Here is a 13,579-nt window from a genome sequence, read left to right as displayed (position 1 = left end):
CCCAAGAACATCGTGCTAAAGTAGATGTGCAAACAATTTCGACGTATACGCAAATGCAACCGTTCGAGGTTCACAATGGTATGCGAAACATGTTCAGCAGTGTGTTCGAGCACAGAATGACGCCCAGTCAAAGTTGAATAGTTCGTAAAAAGTGCTGTAGAACGAAAAGAGTGATTGCGTTATGGAATCCTACCATATTCGTAGTAACGAAGAAACGGTATTGTTCCAGAAATAGTGACTTGTGATAGAGCTGTTATAGAACTGAAAAGAACTGCAGAGAAAAGTTGATGAGGCGTGTATCTTTTTGAAATTAGAGAATTTCTCAGGTAAACTCCCAAAAAAGAATGTCATAAATAAAAGAGGAGTAGTATAACAATTATTCTATCAATATTATCGTTTGCAGTGCTTTTTCAGGGTGCACAGTTTCGTATTTCTCAAACAATTGAATATAATTCTGAAAAAATCAACTCGTATCCTCAAAAGTTTTATTACAACTTCTTCGTGTGACTATTCAATATTTATAATTCAATTATTTCCCGTCGTTGGCTTCCAAGAATCCCTCTCACAATCCCTAATTTGTTCAAGAAAGCTGTTCAAGTGTTCAACGTTGCCGCCTTCAAGAGTTCCTCACTCGCAGATGAAAAGTCTTTGCATCTCACGGATCGTTTAAGAATTCCAGCGTTTTAATAGGGATGACAATCACAGAAATATGTATATACCTCAGGACATTGCTCGTAAAATCAATTTTGCTTTTGGGATCATGGTACCATTCTTCCGAAGAAACGATTGGTTCGTTAGATTCCCGAAAACTCAAAGCGGTTCGTTGTCATGATTCGTAATACTTGGAGCTCACATCCGGGTCGATTTCGAAGTCGGCCCTTTCCAAAATTATTATACCATCCCAAATGGGAGGATTATGAAAGGAAGGAGTGGAAGAAGTCAGGAAATTTCCACTTGAGTGGTTAAATTCAACAGAAATCTTTATTCGTCAAGCGATCCCAAGCGCACCTGACATTCTTTTCTTCTTCACAATGAAACTGAAGAATATTGCTCATAGAGCTTGAGTCACATAATGTTATTTGTCTGTAACTCCAACATTTCCCGTCATTTCCTAGAATGAATCAGGGAGCATCGCCACAGCTCCATCCTTTCTACCATACTTCCTTTCCAAAAAACCTGCTCGTTAGGTGCATTTACCCTCTAAGAAGGAGGACATGTCAATTTGGTAGGTTGTTTTCGAATTTCTCGATAGATTACTTAAAGTTACTGACGATTGCACAAAGGAACATGGGCCAACAACTTGTAATTCCTCTTTGAAAAATAGAAAATTAAGGTTTGAAAGCATATGATTTCTGCTTGTGGTCTTTACACTTTTTTTTTTGCTGTGTATGGAACCGCTGAATGAATACGATCACCGAAAAATTGTATACGATGATCCAGCGCGCACCTCTAACTCTATAATTTTTCGTTTTTCCTGGCGTATATGCTATTCCTACCTATTCTGGTTTTAAAGTACATGATGTTCTCTTCTTGATTGATAAGGTTGAAAAAGGCCCGAAAAAGCAAGGTGAAAAAGTTGGTCTAGTTAATTAGTAATGCAAAGCAACTTTATCGTCGAAAACCAGTTACTGCATTGAAATATGCTCAATTTCTGGATGTTACTAAATAGCCTGCATTTTAAAGAATGTATCACTACGATCTACTGGTGAGCATTTGAACACAATTCGATTTTTTTCCTGAAAGAAAAGGAATGAGCAACGTTCAGCTATTTCGAGTTTGTGTTTATGAACTGAGGTTGAATACAACTTACTTTGTCGTCAACGATGGACACTTTAGGGTATCTTCTCTCCCAACAACGTTTGCCTGGATGTTATTTACTGTTTACGGGCCGAACAGTTCTATCACTCACGATTTTCATAGGATTTCTATGCATTACGTTAGGATGTATTCTTCAAAGTGCCAACTCGGATGGTATTTTAATATATTCACCTTTCCTTTTAATTTTATCTCATTATTTTTTTACCTACATGATTTGTACTCCTGAGAACAATAAACTTCTATTGTTGACATCTTGTGTCTTAAAATTGCTTCTAGAACTAGGAAATCCAGTACAGGTTCAAACTTTTACTACTGTTACGTGTATTTTTTTACCTACATGATTTTTGCTTCTAAAAAAACTGTACGTCAGCTTCTGACAAATAATGTGTTAAAATTAATTTTGGAGCAAAGAAATCCAGTGCAGCCTCAACATTCTGCTATCGGTGACCTGCTACAAATGTCAAATTGTGTAAAAGGATAAAATTCAGTTCAAAGATACGGACTTACCGTTACCGTTGTGGGCACATTTTTCGACCTGGCTACCGTGACTCGTCTATTGCTTCACCTCACCTTGACACATGCTCCCTCTCCTCTCAGATTTGTTCCATCGAAGGCGTTGCGGTCACGTGGTTGAACCATTCAACGCCGACTGGACGTGTGTACACAAATAAAATTGCCGAGAAGGACTGGATACACATGATCTTATTTTTATATTTAGAACGAGTTTTTAAGGATTTTCAATTTACATAAACAACAGCAATTCCATCGAACCGTACATGGATGAAATATTCTTTGTTCCAGTGTTGTTCCGCAGGATTGAATATGGAAACTGCTCAAAATCTAAATGTGAAGTAGATTTCGAATTGGACCAACCATGGAAGGTTTGATTTCGAGAATGCTTACAACAACCTAATTTTTAGGAAGAAAAAAAAGATTTTCAAGGTTTGATATGGAGAAATGAAAATAAATCCCATATCATCTACATTAATTATCGACTAACTTCTCTTAGAATAGATTTCGACCAAATGATTTGTAACATTTTGCTAAGGACTGGCACTTTCCTGCAGAATTACTTGTTCATTGAGACAATTTCAATACCATGATCTCAGAAATAAATTCGAAAAAAGCAAAGATAATTTGTAAGTCTTAAGGTGAGCGTAATTTCTGGGATCTATCGCCAATGCACACCAGAATGATCCTAATTTTTTGTCTGCACAGAAAAATCTTTAAATTTTTTTAAAATTACTGTACCGTATGTATCACTTATTTCTATATTACACTATATATATTATATTATTATATCTTATTATTATATCGTATTAATAAAATAATGAAATTTTCAGGGAACGGTATATTTCTATTATCGACTTCGTCATTTCTATAAAACACATCGTCGAATTCAAAGAAATGTTTGTCGTGAGCAGCTTATTGGTCTACATCCAAAATATTGCAAATATGTTAGCGATAGAGGTTTTTCATTTAGAAATAAAATTTAAAAAAAATATTCTAGAGTATGCACGTCAGTAGTTCTCTCTATAGCACAAAAATGGGGAATAAGACATTATTTTATGCACCAATGGGAGCAAATGCAGCAGGAATGTTTGACGGTAATATTTCACAAATTTTTTCCCTTCTGGATAGAAAATGAAGGACTTTTTTAAAAAAAAAAGTTATTTAGACATTTTCACACTAATATACCTGAACACTGAAGAAATAGTCCCCTTTACAACTGAAGGGATTACCTCAAAAGAAGAGGAACTCTACTATTCGTACTATGCTGAACTCGCTCCGAATCAATCATGGTGTGATCATGAAATCGTGAGTAAAAGATTTTTTTTACTACAAAATATACGTTGACGATTCTTTTGCAGTTCAGGGATACTGTAAAACCAAAGAAATGGAAGAAACACATATGTGAGATGGGAGGTTACAAAAATAAGGATTTCATTGTATGGATGCGACCAGTGATCAATAATAGCTTCAAGAAACTGCATAGAACTCTTAGAAATATAGGAACATTTCGTCAAGGATTACCTGCTGGATCGTATCGTCTTATAATAGAAAATAGTACGCTTAACGTTTTCAAATTTTTAACAAAAGCAGGATTTTTCGGATATCTTTCTAATTGTGACTATTATATTTATTCAGATTATGACATCTCATACCATCCACTAGCCGGAAAAGCGTTCGAAATTTTGCGACCTTCATGGTACGGGGGCCGGGATCGTTTTCTGAGCATTTGTAGCGTTTTTGTAGGGGTGATCTACGTTATTGTCGGAGTAGCGATGACGGCTACGCATCTGATGAGATCCTCATAGACCTCCACGATAGAGCAGCAGTTTGTTTGCCCATGTTTTGCTATAGATCCTACCTTGTGAAATGTTTCCAGAACAAAGAACTTTGTTGAGAAATTAAATCTTATCAGTTTTTCCTTTACTTGTTATTGTTTAGTGCAGGATCATTTCACAGTGTTGTTTCATGCTTGTTTTCTGTTTGGATGCATTTGTAAGTTTAAGTAAGTGTAAGCATGTAGCCGTGGTTTGCTTCTATGTTTTTCCATGGTCTTTTTTGCTATTTTTTCCGATGCAAAATCCTTGAAGTGCCTTGTCCTGGTGGGTTAGACATATGACACTTCGCCAACTCATTCCGGAAATTCAACATACAAATAAGGTTATCCAGACGACTGATGCATCAATGTTCTCGGGGAAATGTTGACCGTTCAAAGTGGGCGGATGCACTAAATCTCCAATTAAATCGTGCAAACCAATAAATCCGTGAATAGCAATAAATGAGCATTCGTTCACAGGAAGCGTTCGAATTTTCGTCTATACATATTAAATATGAAGGCAGAGACGTGGAATTTTCCATGAAGATGTTTCGGTCGATGAGAAACCACATGACTGAACCATCCTTAAGAGTCTATGGATGGTTGAACGCGATGTTCCATATTGTTGAAGACACTGACAAGTTGTTCTGCACTTATGAGGTCGATCTATTTCCGGATACTCTCCTTCAGTTCCGCTAACGCCTGTGACTTGTTGGAGCTTGCAGTACACGTTACCCTCCACCATGCTCTTTCCCTTCAGGAACAAATCCAGAGTCGGTGGTTTGTGCTGCAATCTCTTCATAGCCGACGTGCCTTAAAGATCACACGGTCATCAAATTACAATTGAGTGAGAGCTATGCTCTTTCTTGGCACGGTGTTCTCTCATGTTGGATCTATCCAGCCATGAATTCTTTGTTATCCAACAACACTACAAAAGTGGTGTAGGTATTCACATTACGCTGTGTGTTCGTTTGATTGCAAATGATCCATCTTGGTGCTTTCCTAGACATTTTAATCATTTTCCTCCAGAATTCTCTTCTCAACTACAATGTTTATCTCAATCATATTTTTGCTGCTTATATGAACCGCTTCCGTATGACAATCCTAGGCAAAGTTATATGGAAAAATTCTACTGTTTCTAGCAGACAGTTATCCTGTTTAATTTCGCAGATAGGAGAAATACAGTAGAGTGTGCTAAAATAATTAGATGTGTTATTATCCTGTTATGTCGAAGACAGATCCTAACAAGAGATAAATACGTTTATTCAAGTGTACTATTTTATTGGAATAATATAAATAGAATATGAATAGAGTCGGATGGTGACGTTATTAAACTTCCAGATTTGCTCTAATGGCTTTTACAGATTCTACTAATGTGTATTAATTTAATTATCTTTATTTATTGAATCTGATAGCGCGTTTTCCACTTAAATCTGCTTCGAATCACTGCGGACTAGTGAAGGTTAAAGGAGAACATCGATAACACTATTATCTTAATCTACTATTGATCATTGATAAAACTACTGCTTTAACCTTAAACCGATCACTGTTATCAATTTTTGTTATCGGTCAGTCGTTTAAATAGTGCAGTTGTGTGCTTTTAAGGATTCTACCACGAATAACAAACAGTATTGAGGTCTCCCAAAATAATGGGATTTTGAAGGGAGAAGGGAGTCTAAACAGCAAAGATGCATCTATTGGGCTTGTAATAGAAAGAACAATTATTTCAGCTTTAATAGCAATAGTAATTTAGAGATATACAGTAGCTCTTAAGAGAATCCGAGAATATTGGATAAGAGAAATAAATTTTTGATAAATCTCATGAGCTTTGAAGTTATTCAAAACAGGAAGTATTGGTGTATCGGATTATGATAGTATACTATCCAACTACTACTATACTGATAGAATGAAGTGGAAAAGAAGGAAAATTGTAACTCTTGCTCTTCTTGTTTACTAGTTATTAGCACTTTGTAAGGAGTATTTTTCGTCTCTGCATCAAAATATGGTCTTTAGCAAATGTGTTTAATCGATTGAGAACGATCTGCCTTCGCCTGAGGCAAATCGAAGAAAGAAGAAAAACAGCTGAGTTGAGCAGACGTGACGCGTCCACATGGTTGAACATAATCAACGCCGAGTATATATGTGATGACCCACAACGACTCGACGACTCGATCAGCCGCGTATGCGGCTGCGGTAAGGGAGTGACTCTCACTTAACCCTACAGTGCATTCTACATCGTGTATTGTGAGGGTCCCACCTCGACGCAACCGTCTGCCGGCGCACACCCACTTACGCAACACTACAATTGATTTTCACCTAGCTACAGCCAGTTGTAATTTCTTCGAAAATATTCCGTTTTTTTTTTTCAGCAGCTACCACACAGCAATGTCACCATGATATTAATGTGTGGAGCTGCAATGCACAAAATGAAAGATTTTTTAAAAATAATAAAACAAAGGCGTGTAATAATGAGAACAGAATACCATAAAAACTGGAAAAATTGTTCTACCCCCATCAATGCCCCGACATACCAGTTCAACATAGGTGCGTTAATTGATCTATCACATAATTCTAGTTAGTATAGGAATATTACGCGAAATGTACATCTTCTGCCGTTGTGTACTATCTAGTATTTTAAAATAGTTTTCGCTTGAAAATATTTGTAATCTGATCAAAAATATCATTTGACCATCACTGGAAGCTTACCTATCTATAATAATATTATTTATTGTTTCTTTGCAGAAATACAGTGGCAGTGGATATTGTTTGGAGATCTGAAGGAGACCTGTGGAAGAATTTAACTTGTAGCAGAATTTTTTCGACATTTTTTCGTTTCTTGTATGTACATACTTCTTAGTGTGTGACCACATCGCCGTTCATGTCAAACGTGAACGTTTTATAATAATGCGGTGTCAAAATATGAAGTTAACTACCTCTCCCTCTATGAACATTTAACATTTTTATTAACTAACATTAATTTAATTTAACATTTTTAATATTGTAAAAAGATTTCTCATTGATTCCTCATCTTTCAGGATAGACTCTCCTTTCCCTGAATAGATAGCTCAATTGTTGTGATTTATTTGCATTCTTGATAGCGAACACTCAAGAGTGTTATCTAGAATTCGGTGACCCAACGATAATACGAGTTGTCCTGTCATGTTCACTCTCCTCTACAAGTTAATTCTCGTTTCAGTCGTTTCTTCAAAATATCAGGTACGTTTTTATGAGCGATTAGGTGAGTCATTGCATAGAAAATAACCACAAAACCCATAAAAGCAGAAGAAAGAATAATTTTTTAAAGCCAACATGGCCATCTCTTGACGCTCGACCGCTGCCACAATGGTATGACGACGCAAAATTTGGAATTTTTTGTCATTGGGGACTTTATTCTGTACCTGCTTATAGGTAATTAATTACTGTATTTATTTTTGACTGCTGCATTGATCTATTTTCGGGAACAAGCAAATTTTCAGGTCAGAATGGATGTGGTGGTATTGGAAAGGTGACAATCCGGACAAGGATGTTGTAAATTACATTAATCGTAATTATAAACCTGGAACAACTTACGCAGATTTTGCAAAAGATGTATGTGATAAAGTAATTGGTAAATGTATTGTAATTGTAATTGATTTTCGTATACGTACCTGATGTTTTTCAACATGTTTACAGATTTAAATTTCAGTTTACTGCCGAATTATTTAACGCCAAGGAGTTTGCTGACATCGTCAGTTCATCAGGAGCAAAGTACATAAGTTTTCTTGCTTTAATATAAGTACGGGTGAAAATGATTTATATAGGGTGGTTATTGTAAAAATATTGAATATTACCCACATGAAAATGTTAATTACTTCTTTACATTAGATATTACATATATATTCATATTAATTTATTGTCATTTTCACCTGATACGCATGTACTTAATTTACAATAACTATTTTTATAAAGCTAAGATATCCAGATGCCTTGACCATTGATATTTTACCTTTTTTAAAACGTGTGTGTAAAAATTGGTTTTTTAAATGAAAATTTGTTCTATTTTTGAATGGAATTTTTTTAAGAACTTAGCTAACGAAATGCAAAAAATACTGTGTATTGCAGTTCCTGAATGGATTATATTTGGATTATATACAGTTTTCTAGTAAGCTCAAAAAAAATCTATTATTTTTATTCAGATACTTTGTGTTTACTAGTAAACATCATGAAGGTTTCACTATGTGGCCAACTAGAACCAGTTGGAACTGGAATTCAGTGGATATCGGACCGAAACGTGATATTGTTGGTCAGCTCTTGATCTATTTGAAGGAATTTCCTAGTGATTTATTTGAAAAAATCCAAAGATTAGCGTATTAAGGAGAGCTCAAAGAATCATTCAAAGGGACCGATGTTCATTTTGGACTTTATTTTTCTCTATTTGAATGGTTTCATCCAATGTTCCTGGATGACGGAAAATATAACACAACACTTTATGTTGACGTATGTTTATTTCGTGTTATGTAAATAAAGAAAAAACTTGATCTAAAACATTTAAGCAAGTTTCTTTTCCACAATTATTGGAAATTGTGAATCGATATAAGCCTGAAATTGTGTGGAGTGATGGCGATTGGGGTAGGACTGATGAATACTGGAAGAGCAAGGAATTTCTTGCTTGGTTATACAATACGAGGTATTTTTAGGCGATTTTTTTTTGCGTAAACTTTTGAGTATTTTACCTCTCATCTTCCCACATGTCATCCTCTATTTGATCGATTTTCTTTTCCATCCTTCTTCCTGTCAAATCTTCTACTTTCCAGCCCTATTAAGGACTACGTGGTTGTGAACGATCGTTGGGGTGCTGATTCTATCGGGAAACACGGTGGATTCCTTACCTATGCCGATCATTATGATCCTGGTAGAATTGAATACCTCATGAATTTAGTCCAACTCCATTGTCGTTCTACAAATACATCCCTAAAATTCAGGAAAGCTATTAAAACGTAAATGGGAGAACTGCATGACACTTGACAAGTCTTCCTGGGGCAACAGGAGAACTATGAAGGTACGATGTTATTTTGAAAGAGAAACCAATAAAATTTCGTTTTACTTTTTTGAAATTACACGGTTATCCACTAAAACAAAGCATGGATTCATCACTATTTTGCTGGTTCTATCACACAACTTCAAAAGTAATTCCTGATTTCGTGCAGAACTCCTGCAATTTTAAAATTTTTCCATTTTTTCCTGGTGAAATCATGAGACAATATTGTTTTGAAATAATTATTTGTGCAATGCAGCCGCCATCGAAAACGAGCTTTCTTAAAATGCTTCAAGGGCCTTTCTTTGACGTAATTATTGTTTTTTTCTCTTTTTGACGGTTCTTTTCACAGATTCCGTATTTGTCCTGAAATTATCCAACGGAAATAAATAGCTTCAAAATGCTTACAACCCATGACCATATTTGTGGGATTCGCCTTCGAAAAACATTAATCCACATGGGAAACCCATGTGACATGTACAGACGTAAAAAAAAATAATAAAAACTTTAATAGTCCTGTATTAAGTTAATTGCTCTACATTAGTACTTCCGACTACCGTAATTTGCTAAATAATAAGAAGAACTACATATTAGTACAGCTCCTTTGCAAATTACATAGCGCTTATATTGTTATTCCTCTTTTATTGTACTTAAAAAAGAGATTATCATGAAGAATGTACAGTGCTTTAAGAATTGAATAAAAATTGAAATAATTATAAGACACAAAACTAAAGATAGCTCTCTCATGTTTTTTATAAACAATGTATTTACTAACACTTTTTGTTAGAGAACGTAACGACAAAAAATAGTCAAATGCTGGAAACAAACATATATATATATATATATATATCATTAATAAAAGTAGAAACAGGTACAGCCTCCATTGTAGCTGATTTTTCTAGCTCTAAAATCTATTTCGGAAGTCACAAAATAAGTTTGAAATTAAAAACTAGATAATTTTCAAAATTATTGTTTGTTATCCAATCACAATTATCCATAACAGAACGTTTTTCTTAAAATGAAAAAAAAAATAGACGTCAGTATTATGCTGCTAGGAAAATGCAAGGATCATCTGAAGTTACATGTGTTTGCCGACGAAATACGAGACTTCCGTTGAGATTCTACTTCTCTAAAACCTTGTCAGGTTCATCAAGGTAGTTAGTTCCACATGAACTTCTTTCTCTATCTTATGAAACTGATTTGAGTACATTTTCTGGATGAATTTTGGAGATTTGAATTCTATGTGAAAATTTCATTCATATGTTAATTGGTTTTTTTTTTCTGTGAAATATTCTTCGATTCTGTTTCGAGTTTCTTTTTCAAGCAGATTATCTCAAATGAGATAAGACATGCTATTCTTTAGCTGTCATTCGTTCAAGATAAGGATACGGCAGTAACAGGGGATACGTAGTTCTGGCTAGGAGGCTCGATTTTCTAATAATTTTCCAGAAGACTGTGGATATTCTGTATTAAGTTTAAAATTCGCGTTTTAAACCGAACGATGACAAACACATAAATGTACTCTCGTTGAAAAATGTGCTCCATTTCGGATGAATGCTCTGCTTTACCAGCGTTTTTCTAGCGTTCTCAGATAGGAATTTGCGTATTTATTCCTTTCTTTGTTTACTAAAACAGGTATATTGATTACTCTACATAATGCGAGAATGCGTAAATCAACTTACAAATGAAATATGTAACAATTGCACAACTTCTCACAGCTGCCTGGCTGAACGAATTTTCTAACGACGCACCTTCTAACACCCGTACACCCATCGGTTCCGTTAGCAGCCTATCCATTGACTTTACGGCTTGAGAACTCTAGTTGGTTATCATCCGCTCGTAGGCGTAGCAGGTGTGCAGGATGGGGCGTTGAAAGGTGTATTGTTAGGAAATTCGAACAGGAAAGCATTTCCCGGGTTGTTTCTTTGCGATGATTACGAGGAATTGAGAGTGAGTACGCTCATACTCGTAGTCTACACTCCTAGCGCTATCTTTTCCCGAGAAGATCCGAATATTGTCAATTTTGTGGATATTTGCATTTTTTTCATTGGGTCACAGCATCGTGTTATATATTCGAGTTAAGGCTTTTGCGATAGGAACGGTTCCATCTAAAAACGCTGACGAAAGAAAAAAACAAACAAATCGCAGCGTTTGATCACAGTTATCTCGTCGTCGGATCAGAGGTAACGTAACATTTTCAGCCATCGCTTCAAGCAACAAGCGAACTTGTGGAGTAGAAAAAAAGGAAATTATCTCGTTTATGTGGTACAAGAAGAAAATTGACAAAAAAAAGATAGATGCTGTATCCATTTTCTTTTCTACTTTTCGAGTAAACGACTCTTCAAGAAATGATAATTTTTTAAAATAAAGCGAAAAAAAAATTATGTGAACTATAATAATTTGAAAAATATTCAAGTATGTATATAGTAGCACAATGTCCGATAGCGAAAATTTTTCTTCCTATCAATTTGATGGATGAACAGATTAACGATTCTGAACATAGTGGATATTAGCAGTTGAAGAATTTACAAGATAATGTGAACTGAGAGTTCAGTATTTCAAAACTTTTTTATTTCGAAGATGACAAACAGCCCACAAGGATGGAACCGCTTGCAAACATTTGAGAAGCGCAGCAAATGGAAAAAAATGCACAACTTGCTAATCTTCCTGCTGATGTTTAGTCACTGTTCATAAAACCTACATTCATTCAATCATATTATTTAATATTATTATGTTAGTAATCATCAGTGTTTCGTAAAAAACAGTATTTGATTGACTAGATTTAGTGAAATACATGATACATGAAATAACTATAATTGTAACCACGATTTTTTCGTCTCAGTTGATTTTTTCAAGAATTCTCGTCATTTATTCGACTTTAGATGGACTTTGAAATATCATTTTCGAGAGAAGGTTTGTCACTGATCAAACAGAAGGAAAATTTAAAAAGACTATAAAATAAGAAAAGAAAGAAAAGATGGAAAATAAGAAGTGAACAACCATAACCAAATTTAGGTGAAACGGTTCTTTTCTCAGGTGAAACGGTTTTTTTCATAAATTTCCACCTCATTATTTCTTCTTCTTCTTTTTCAGAGTACAGATGTGTGGTCTGTTCATGAGCTGATTGAACAGTTAGCGAGAACAATTTCTTGTGGTGGAAATTTATTGCTCAATGTTGGACCGGATAAACATGGTAAAATACCACCAATTTTCGAGGATCGTCTACGTGAGCTGGGCAGGTGGGCCTAGTCATATGTATGGGATTGGAGGCATTTTCTCTTATCTTTTTTTTCAAAATAAACTGAGGTACATCTGTAGTTACGTAGGTGGTGGAACACTAATCATTAGAATAAATTTTGTGGAGCACCTTTTTTCCTTTTTTTCAATACCGCTAATTTCTTCTGCTCTTGTATGCTCTTGTATTTAAAAGGAAAAGGAAAAATGGTAAATTTGGGTTCTAACTACACCCCTGTTAATATGAAAAAATAACTTTTTCACGAAAACAACAAATTTCCAAAAAAAACTCTTTAATTCTTTTGTAAGGTTCATTAACGCACATTCGGAAGCTGTCTATAGCACAAAACCGTGGATTCACCAGAATGACACCGGGAATATTTGGTAATCTTTTTCGCCTTTTTTTTTAATAGCAACTAAACGGTGAAACATTTTTGTAGGTACACGTCGCAGCTCCATTCAAATGATAATTCTCCTCGCAACAGACTATTCAATCCACAAATTGAAGGAGAAACTGTCGTTTATGCATGGATTTTAGATATGCCTACAGGGAATTTTGATTTGGAACATGTGAAAACAACTGAAAATGTTTGTTTGCTTTTTTTCTAAGGGACGGAATATCCTTTGCTAAATCGAATTAGTTACATATTTTAATTTTATTTAGACAAAAGTTACCTTTCTTGGTACAGATATTTCATTTAAACCTGGTGCGAAATCTTCCCTTGTTATCGAATTCGATCGTATTCCATGGCGGCACTTACTCCGAACCGACGTTATGGTCTTGAAAATTGAGAACGCGGCATCGCAAACGGTAATTGCCTTTGTTTCCTGTTCCGTTACTGTCATCACAATGGAAGGTAATCATTTTTCAGCGTGTTCCACCACATCGAACCGATCATCACGTTGAATCAAGGACAAATTCGATGAACTTCGCTGATTTTCAATGGGCGTATAATGCATTCTAAGAAGTTTATGTTTTCTCGAATGATGATGGAAGAAAATTGAGGCCATGGTCGTAATTGCACTACTGATTAAATGATATATGATGTTTAACAAAAATCTTCAAATTCTGAGTACACCGTATCATATCAATCACTACTGTTTCCTTCAAATATTCCAAGAAAAAAAATTCTCACCAAAGGTGACAATATGATTAGTTACATTATTCCCGGATTTACTTAGCAGAA

General features: G+C 35.1%; 2 protein-coding genes across 4 annotated transcripts; both read left to right on the top strand.

The window, feature by feature from the left end:
* Window positions 1-1,116: 1,116 nt before the first annotated feature.
* Window positions 1,117-4,225, top strand: RB195_025716 (uncharacterized protein; the record flags this gene model as incomplete). 3 transcript variants are annotated; one of them, XM_064213976.1, is made up of 10 exons in its annotated part: window positions 1,117-1,225; window positions 1,837-1,971; window positions 2,620-2,699; window positions 3,162-3,275; window positions 3,329-3,425; window positions 3,497-3,636; window positions 3,695-3,732; window positions 3,797-3,885; window positions 3,967-4,027; window positions 4,075-4,225. In XM_064213976.1, the coding sequence occupies 10 exons, from the start codon at window positions 1,117-1,119 to the stop codon at window positions 4,223-4,225; spliced, it is 1,014 nt and encodes a 337-aa protein (XP_064069855.1). The 3 variants fall into 3 exon arrangements, with proteins under 3 accessions (XP_064069855.1, XP_064069857.1, XP_064069856.1); XM_064213975.1 differs by lacking the exons at window positions 3,797-3,885; window positions 3,967-4,027; window positions 4,075-4,225 and having other exon boundaries at window positions 3,695-3,736; XM_064213974.1 differs by lacking the exons at window positions 1,117-1,225; window positions 1,837-1,971; window positions 2,620-2,699; ... (2 more) ...; window positions 3,497-3,636; window positions 3,695-3,732 and having other exon boundaries at window positions 3,774-3,885; window positions 3,967-4,136.
* A 3,078-nt stretch (window positions 4,226-7,303) lies between these two features.
* Window positions 7,304-13,357, top strand: RB195_025715 (uncharacterized protein; the record flags this gene model as incomplete). Its single annotated transcript, XM_064213973.1, has 14 exons — window positions 7,304-7,360; window positions 7,449-7,552; window positions 7,621-7,732; window positions 7,830-7,891; window positions 8,320-8,426; window positions 8,499-8,620; window positions 8,677-8,810; window positions 8,938-9,035; window positions 9,106-9,182; window positions 12,252-12,397; window positions 12,702-12,776; window positions 12,833-12,980; window positions 13,057-13,203; window positions 13,265-13,357. 14 exons carry the CDS (start codon window positions 7,304-7,306, stop codon window positions 13,355-13,357), a joined length of 1,482 nt encoding a protein of 493 aa, XP_064069854.1.
* Between the last annotated feature and the right edge of the window lie 222 nt (window positions 13,358-13,579).

The sequence above is a fragment of the Necator americanus genome, chromosome X (assembly GCF_031761385.1).
Source record: "Necator americanus strain Aroian chromosome X, whole genome shotgun sequence".
Classification (NCBI taxonomy): Eukaryota; Metazoa; Nematoda; class Chromadorea; order Rhabditida; family Ancylostomatidae; genus Necator; species Necator americanus.
The sequence above is the reverse complement of the archived record's forward strand: the minus strand, read 5'-3'. Positions and strand labels throughout refer to the sequence as shown.